General features: G+C 36.6%; 1 protein-coding gene across 1 annotated transcript; it reads right to left on the bottom strand.

Moving 5' to 3' along the window:
* Positions 1-2,881: 2,881 nt before the first annotated feature.
* LOC307129908 (uncharacterized protein) lies at positions 2,882-7,729 on the bottom strand. Its single transcript, XM_079822709.1, has 2 exons — positions 7,481-7,729; positions 2,882-5,674 (listed from the first exon to the last, which is right to left on the bottom strand). Exons 1-2 carry the CDS (start codon positions 7,563-7,565, stop codon positions 4,671-4,673), a joined length of 1,089 nt encoding a protein of 362 aa, XP_079678835.1. The 5' UTR covers positions 7,566-7,729; the 3' UTR covers positions 2,882-4,670.
* Positions 7,730-9,252: the final 1,523 nt, after the last annotated feature.

Here is a 9,252-nt window from a genome sequence, read left to right as displayed (position 1 = left end):
CTGCTTCATCGAGCCCCTCATCAGTAGACAGCAAGCCAAATAAGCTTAACCTAAATATTTTTAGATTATATGGGCAAACAAATTCGTTAAGTGTTCATTAAACAGATTTCTCATAACTGCATGTAACAAAAGACAATTTAATACATAATTAAATGACATGAATATATCATTTTGTTGACTGTTGAGTGGAAAAACTATTCAATATTATAAACTATACATTTCAATTCATATTTATTTGTACAGCGCTTTTCACAATACATATTGTTTCAGTGCAGCTTTACAGAAACTGCATTTGTCTACATTACAATTTAGAGTGATCTGTTATCAGAGGAGACTGTGTCCAAGTTATGTATTTCAGAAATGTACATATACAAATCACGCAGTTAGCTAACAATGTATTAATTTAAGCCAGAAACCGTGAGCTCATTGAACTTATAATTACAAGTTGTCAACATAATGATTACAATATAGAGAAAATATGAGCACTTGAAAGGTTTTTCTCCAGTATTAATTCTTTGGAGCCGTTTTAGTTCACAGGATGCAGTAAAGCTCATCCCACAGTCACAAACACACATGATCTCCCACACCTGTGTGTGTTTTCTGCCTTATACAGTGATCAGATCAGACACAGAAGTTATTCAAACACTCGCTGCTGTCTGAAAGTGAGTTTTGAGTTCAAATTATTTTAAAAGTCTTTAATGCTAATGTTAGCTGGTATATGGAATCATCCGCTGTGCCGACGCTGCCGTCTCCAAACTCAGGTAAACTCTGTCTTTGTTCGTAGCCATTCCTCAAGCCCGAGCTTGAGTCGACTTGTGTACCGCTGACCGCCGGAAGTGAGTTATTTTAGTCTATAAAATTTTAAATATGGATATTATTCTTACACAAACATGCCACTTCACTTAAGAAGGCTTTTACTAAGCCCCTTTTCATTTTTGGTTGAACTAACCCTTTAATCTAGATGATTTTGTCTAGATGAAACTCCATATTTTATCTTCTCCATTTACACTACATCATTGGGACCCATTATACAGGCACATGGCTTCTCATACCACTGCTATGCTGATGACACTCAGCTCTACCTTTCATCCCAACCAGACGACCCCACAGTAGCAGCAAGAATCTCCAGCTGTCAGGCGGACATCTCCGCATGGATGAAAAAACATCACTTGCAGCTCAACCTGGCAAAGACTGAGTTTCTCGTCTTCCCGGCCAATCCGACAATACAAAATGACTTCGCCATCCAGCTAGGTTCATCTCTGATCACCCCTACAGGGTCGGTCAGAAACCTTGGCATAATCTTTGATGACCAGCTGTCCTTCAAAGACCACATTTCAAAGACACCTCGCTCATGCAGGTTTGCGCTCCACAACATCAGGAAGATCAGACCTTTTCTAATAGAACATGCAACCCAGCTTCTTGTCCAGGCCCTGGTCATTTCTAGGCTTGACTACTGCAATGCGCTTCTGGCTGGACTTCCATCATGTGCGATCAAAACGCTCCAAATGATCCAGAATGCAGCAGCACGTCTTATCTTCAACGAACCCAAAAGGGCCCAGGTCACACCTCTCTTTATCTCTCTGCACTGGCTAACACTCACATCAAGTTCAAGGCGCTAACAGATCCACCACGAGCTCAGCTCGCGCATACTTTGACTCGCTCCTTAGGGAGTAAATTGCTTGAATGGTGTTTTTAATATTCTTAATGAAAAACACAAAAACAGAAAATGACAATGACAAACTCGCTTAAATGGGCGCTTTTACATTTAGGTTTGAAACTGAATCTTCCGCCGTATATATTATATTGCTCAGTTCAGTTTTTAATTGTAGCGTCTGTTCTCTAACTTAACTAAATTATTATTTTCATTACTATAAAACAATCAAAATGATAATGATACGACTGTTTATAATTTCATACAGCTATATCTATAACGAAAAAAACATTAAGTCTTGACATCATATCCGGGAGATAAGTCAGTAAATTCGAGTAAAATCACAGGCTTTGCTTATCCCGTGCGAATGCGCCACGCAAAATTCAGATGTGGGGAGTAATTTCTAAATCACACGAGGTCCCCAGATCATACTAATCCCGTGCGAATACTAGGGCTTATGATAGTAATATAAGGTACATTTTACCTCCATTTCTCGCTGAAGAACTGACAGTCAATGTTGATCCCGTCTCCCCAACCATTTTCTCATCCACACTCGTTTATTCTTACGCTTTTGTTTTGTTTTTTCACAACAAGCGATCATTATTGATAGAGCAAGTTTTCGGTTTACAGTATCCATTTTCCCCGATTCCGATCTGCTGCGTAGATCACGTGACGCGCTTCCTCTGGCACGATAATCTTAATAACATTTTGTAGTGTGTGATGCTTCACGAATTTCAAATCTTGTAGAGTGAGCATGTTTAAGATTTGAGGGAAGAAAATCTGCAAAGATTCTCCTGAAGTGTGTGCTGCAACCAGATTTTGCAATCGGATAGGATTTTAAAACTCCTGTAGTGTGAGCCAGGCATTAACAAGCGCCCCATTTTTGAGAATTCTTTGAAAACGATATACCCAAATGAAAATGTCTGCAGCTCTTAAACCCTATGGTCTATATTCATAAACCTGGTCTTATTTTAAACTAGACACTTGAAATATTGCTACCCAGGAGTCATAATAACTCAAAGTAATATGGGAACAGAGTAATATACATGTAAATAAAGTTTTTTTTTTTTTTTTCACTTAGGGAAAAAAATATTATAATTTAATGTTAAGAGCCTGAAAATAACTTAAATATAAAACTGAATGTCTAATCATGTCATGATTCAAATATGAGGATGATTCTCTCAGTAATGTGGCTTCTGTGAGCTTTTATGTCAAGAAAAGTCTAGGCGTCATTTCAAAAAGGCCATTTATTTCAGAACATTTGCTATTGTAAAGAGTAGTTTTTCATTCAAATAAATCTGCAATAAACTGCAATAAACTACTAATTATAATGGATAAACAGTTACTGAAAAACTAAAGCAACTATTTACAGAGATTACAAAGTGTAAAAAGCTCATTTAGCTGATAATAAGTGTCAGCCAGCGCACAAACAGTATTCACCAAAGCCTACTTACGTAAACTTACGTAAACTGCGCAAGATAATGCCTTTTGATTGGTTACTAAGTCCATCAATCAAACCTTTGTTGGAAAGGCATTGGCTGGGCACCGAGTGCCTTTATCCAACGAAAACCATGGGCGCAATGATTGACAGCTCACCAAGCCTGTAAGGCACTTCCTCTATATGATGCATCCCAGAAGAGTCTCTGATTGAAGGAGAGAGACGAGGGTTGATCCATTTCACGTGGGAGAAGCCATTCTAGCAGGGGGAGTTTGCCAGACACGGATTAGAATCGATATTTCATTGAAAATGGACATGATTGATTTCGCTAACTCAAAACTCTCTTGCAAACAACGGAGGATTTTTAGTTTTTTCCCTATTTTTTCGTTGTTTTGGATTAAAAAGTGGGATGCATTTTGAAGAATGGACTCTTACACAGAGATGTGTGCGGGTGTTTATTGGATTCGTCCGATCTGATCTGAACGACAGGAGATGAAAGATGAGTATCGCTAATATTTTGCTAATGTTTACATGGACGGTCCTTTAGCGTTTCATTTAACCCTTTCCTCTCTGGTGTATTTATTGCAAAAAGAAGTTCAGAACATGAATCTTGAGTGTTTTAGCTTTCAAATGATGCATAGTTTGTGATAGTTGATTGAATATTTTGTATAAAACAAAAGTAAATAAAAGTACACACACGCCCACTTCCGTCAACCCCCCCGCCCACGATCCGATGCGGGTTAAGAAGTTAATCAACTATTTGGCTGTATATTTAATAAATAAGAAGCAAACCAAGATCGTATGGAATTGATTGACGTGCGTAACTGGCCTGTTTCCTCAGTCTTTGAGCGAGGCTGAAACTATAGCGTATTTCTGTTTTAATACATTTCTTGAATACATGTCTTAATTACAGTAGGCCTATAGATAGTTATGATATTTGTGGCTGCACCGGGGTCCGTCATTATAAAGTTACGCCACTTTCCTTATTAGGAGAAAATATATGTTGTTTTAACGACATAAGATCTCGTTATTAGACATACTTGAGTGAAAAAAAAAAAATGTAGGCCCTATGTGGGAGCAATGCGTGTGCCTGTAAATGTTTCCATTGCAGTTTTGCGAAAACGTCCTTTTTCGAATTACCTGAAAACCCAACTCATGCCAGCGTAAAAACTTTTTTGCAATATATGGGTGTTTTTGTGAAATTGACGCGTTTCCATAGGGCGTATTTTCAATTCACAATTGAAAATTGCGCAATTTGAAGGGTAATGGAAAAGCGGCTACTGACAGCATTCAAACGACAGCTGAAAACTCACCTCTTCCGCGAGCACTTAACCTAATCTTTAAAATAAAAAATCCTTTTCCTTATTTCCTTCCCTGCCCTAGTGTGTGATGCTCTGTGCAATGTCCAAAACTTAGTACTTCAGGCACTTTCTTTGTTTCGCTGCCTCCTCATGACGGATTGCTTCCTGTACTCCTCAGTTGTAAGTTGCTTTGGATAAAAGCGTCTGCTAAATGCATAAATGTAAATGTTATCTTGGTCTACTTGTGAGGCATTTGACATAAAACACATGCTGCTCACTTTTAACATTTTCTCATATGAGCATGAAGGTTTGATAAATGTCTGAAACTCTTCTCACACTGAGTACAGTGGTACGGCTTCTCTCCAGTATGAACTCGCTCATGTGATTTCAGGTTTGCAGACCGATTGAAACTCTTGTCACAATATGAGCACTTGTAAGGTTTTTCTCCAGTGTGAATTATTTGGTGCCCTTTCAGCTGACTAGATGTAGTAAAGCTAATTCCACATTCACTACACATATGATCTCTCACTTCATCATGTGTTTTCTGGTGCAGTTTAAAACTCTTTACCCGCGAATAACTCTTTCCACAGAGAGAACACACATGAGGTCTCTCACCTGAATGAACGTTCAGGTGGTCTTTTAGTTCTGATGATGAAATAAAATCTTTACCACACTGATCACAGTTAAATGTTTTTTTCCCAGAGTGACGGAGCAGATGAACACGGAGACATGATGCATCAGAAAAACTCTTTCCACACTGAGTGCATGTATACGGTTTCTCTCCAGTATGAGTTATTTGGTGCCGTTTCAGATGACTAGTTGTAGTAAAGCTCTTCCCACAGTCACAGCACACATGATCTCTCACTCCATCATGTGTTTTCTGGTGCAATTTAAAACTCTTCAGTCGTGAAAAACTCTTTCCACAAAGAGAACACAAATGAGGCTTCTCATCTGAATGAACTATCAGGTGTAGTTTTAGATATGATGATGAAATAAAATCTTTACCACACTGATCACAGTTAAATGTTTTTTCTCCAGAGTGAATGCGCCGATGTTTACTGAGATCTGATGATTGAGTAAAACTCTTTCCACACTGAGTGCATGTATACGGTCTCTCTCCAGTGTGAATTCTCATGTGTGTGTTAAGGTTTCGTTCATTTTGGAAACTCTTTCCACACTGAGAGCAGGTGTGCAGCTTTTTGGCTTTTGTTTCATGAGTTTTGAAGTCACAGAGTTTCTTTACATCATTTAGTTTGTGTCGTTGCTCCGTCACTTCCATCTGATCTAAAATAAACATATAAAGTAGTCAGAAGCAGTTCAATGAGGTTAAATGTCTAAATTAAAAATACTCAGCAGAAAACAAGACACAGTCTGTGTGAGCATGGGAGTCGGAACCATTGTATGTGGACAAGATGTCACTCCCTCATGACCCCTTTAAACGCTTATTACTCACCCCTACACTGTTGCTGCTGTAAATAATTCAGTGATTTCAATAATTTTGTCTGGCCCAACCAGATGTTTGTTCTTGTATTTTTTCTATTTGTACTTAATGTAAATGGCATCTACTTCAGTAAAATCTTTCTGGGAGAGGACCCACCCACATTTTTTTGCTTCTGACACCAATGTGTGTGAGTATAAAGTATTGGTAACACTTTACAATAAGGTTTCATTAGTTAACATGAACTAATAATGAACGGAACTTCTACAGCATTTATTAATTTTAGTAAGGATGCACCAATAAGATTTTTTGGGGCCGATACCGATTTTAACAGACAATTATTGGTGATTCTGATATTTGTCTTTGCCCTCTAATTCAAAATTTTGTCATTAAAATAGATAGTGTTTTGATCATGTTTTAAATCAGCAAAGTTAAAAAAGAAAAACATGCATTAACTTCTAGCCTACTAGCTAGTTTATTGCTGCATTATCAAATCATTTCTAATGAACATAAGCTGGATCCATTTAATATTCAGCAGGCCAACATAAATACAACAGAACAAAGATACATATGAAATAAACAGTGCTTTTTAGGTAGGTTTAACAGTTTCCAGGAACAGAAATAAAGTAAACACATGTTAAATAACACTGCACATTCTTCACTGTATAAATTAAATACATATGTTATTATTACATTGAGATGTAGCTAAATTCTACTGTACAAAATTAATATATTTTTTTCACAATTACTTATTAAACTGAACTTTTATTTTGATGGGTTGCTGTGAAGACCTTTGAGTTTCTCTGTGTGTGTGTGTGTGTGTGTGTGTGTGTGTGTGTGTGTGTGTGTGTGTGTGTGTGTGTGTGTGTGTGTGTGTGTGTGTGTGTGTGTGTGTGTGTGTGTGTGTGTGTGTGTGTGTGTGTGTGTGTGTGTGTGTGGTAAATTAATTCCGTGACATTCCGCGTTATGCAGTAAATTCCATTTTTATGTCTGCGTTTTCTGCATCGAGGAAATAAATCCTTATGAAAGTTATTTAGTCGAGAAGTGAGTGTTTTTTTGTTTGTTGGTCTTTTGTTGTTTGATTAACATTAAAACGCAGACATCAGTGCAACAGGAATATTACATTATGATCTTAGATTATGCAGCAGACATTATACGGATCAGTGCCTTCACGCAGTTCAATAATAAACCATCGGTTTGTTATATCGGCCCTTTTCATTTTTATCCTATAGCCAATATGCCAATTGTTGTAAATCGATCAAAAATAATACATCGGTGCATCTCTAAATCTTACTTATTGTTAATTTCATCATTTGCAAAAGTTTTATTTGTTAAAAATTGTTAGGTAACGTGAACCAACAATCAACAACTGGATTTTTATTAACTAGCATTAACAAAGATTAATAAATATTGTAACATATGTATTGTTGATTGTTAGTTAATACATGAACTAATGTTAACAAATGAGACCTTATTGTAAAGTGTTAAAGTATCTTTAATGTGCAAAGGTCAGTTCTGACATTCACTACGATTAAAACTGATAAAATATGATCATTTAGATGCATTTCTCTATCATTTATCATCCTTATACTGATTATTATTTCACAGCTACTAAAGCAGTCAATAATGAAGAATCAAAAATGGACACCAACCTATTTGTTCCTCAGTATCTTCATGTTTTATTCTGGATGGTTCTGGATAACTCATGTCTTCAATCTCCTCTTTAATAAACTCCATCTTTAACAGTCACACAGATTTCAGCTGCTACACCTGGAGTTTGTCCTTCTCTTGTAGGATGATGTGAATATTTCCAGTATTTATTGGTGAATTGTTGTGGGAGGGGCTTCACTGCAGGTGTGAACTGTGATCACTGTGAGATACTGACGCCCACAGGACCAGATCTGGAGAAATCAAAGATAAGTTACTGAATTTATACTGAATTACCAGAGTTGACCAGACCCGGCTCAATTTTTATTTTGTTATTATTTTTTCTGAAGAAAGACAAACATAAATACTGATGAAAACCGAAATATTAAATGTCCTGGATGTATATTTACTGAGTAATCCACAATTCTTTAGAGGGGGGGCAATATGACAATTTTCACCAAAGATTCAGAGCCAAATTACAGGAGAGTAAAATGACTTTAAAAAAAGATGTCAGCTTTATTTTTCTTTTAAACAGAGTTTGGTAGGACTATTAGTAAAATCTGTCGACTTTAGTGATCTTTGTTGCATTATATGCCAACAGTGACGGTTCAAAAATGGGGAAAAAACATGAATTCTGTTTTTTTGCCCCAAGTTTACATGCCTGTAACTCAAGAAGTATTAATAATATCCTAATTTCTTCTTTTGGTATCTTCATTTTAAAGGCCCAGAGATATGGAGATCTTATGAGTAAATTGGTCAATTGTTCACATTTTCAGTGGTCAAAAACCAAACGTGGGTCACTTTGCATACAGCTAATACTTTTGTCTTTTACAGATGAATATTTGAACAACAAATAATTTTGAAACTAGAAATGAATCTCGTTTTTTTCTATCAACACAATTGCATAGAATATACCTGAGTGCCATATATATTACTTTTCCAAAGTTTGTGTGCATGTCACTAAAAGTATTAAAGATATGTTGATATCCTTCTATTCTTAATTCATTTCAATGGGTAAACTGGTTTATTTGACATGGAATGACCCTTCAATTACATTTAAATGAAGTGAACATATGTTTTCTGTCAGGAATATGGAGTATTTTGATACAAGTTAGATATGAATTGCATTTAAAATAAGGTTTGTTGAACTGTCCAAAGTCTGAGAGAAACAACAGGACCATCATGTTTAATGAGCTGCAGAAAAGCCTCTTTGTCTCCAAAAGTCCCTGTTTTCACCTCATTCATTATGCTGATGTCTGAGATGTTCTGTAAAGTGGCACATTAAAAGGCCCGGATTAACCCAGTATAGTGCCCTAGAGTGACCACATTTGAAGTGCCCAACACCCCCACCCCACCCCAATACAGCTCACATGCTTGTGCAACATGGACATGCCATACTAAACATCTTTATTACCATCATAAATGGCATGTATGAGGAGGAGTATATGCAAAACCATGTCTAAAAAATATTGCAAACATTTACAAAATGACCAAATAAGCAAGCCCAAAAGATTGTTGCAAGCAACCATATCAACAGTTGAATTCAGCACCACAGAGACACACAGCAGCAAAACACATGCTCAACTTCACAAGCATCTCTAACTAATCAACCAGCTAAAAGAGAAAACCGTTCCACAAACTTCAAATCGACAAATCACATAGAAATAATTAAACAGAGCTTTTATTTTGGTGGAAATATAATTTTATTTTTTGCATTCCATTCGACTGTGTAGAAAGAACCTTTACATTTTCTAAATAAAACTTCCAAAATGTAGGC

This window comes from Gobio gobio, assembly GCF_949357685.1.
Source record: "Gobio gobio genome assembly, chromosome: 8".
Classification (NCBI taxonomy): Eukaryota; Metazoa; Chordata; class Actinopteri; order Cypriniformes; family Gobionidae; genus Gobio; species Gobio gobio.
The sequence above is the reverse complement of the archived record's forward strand: the minus strand, read 5'-3'. Positions and strand labels throughout refer to the sequence as shown.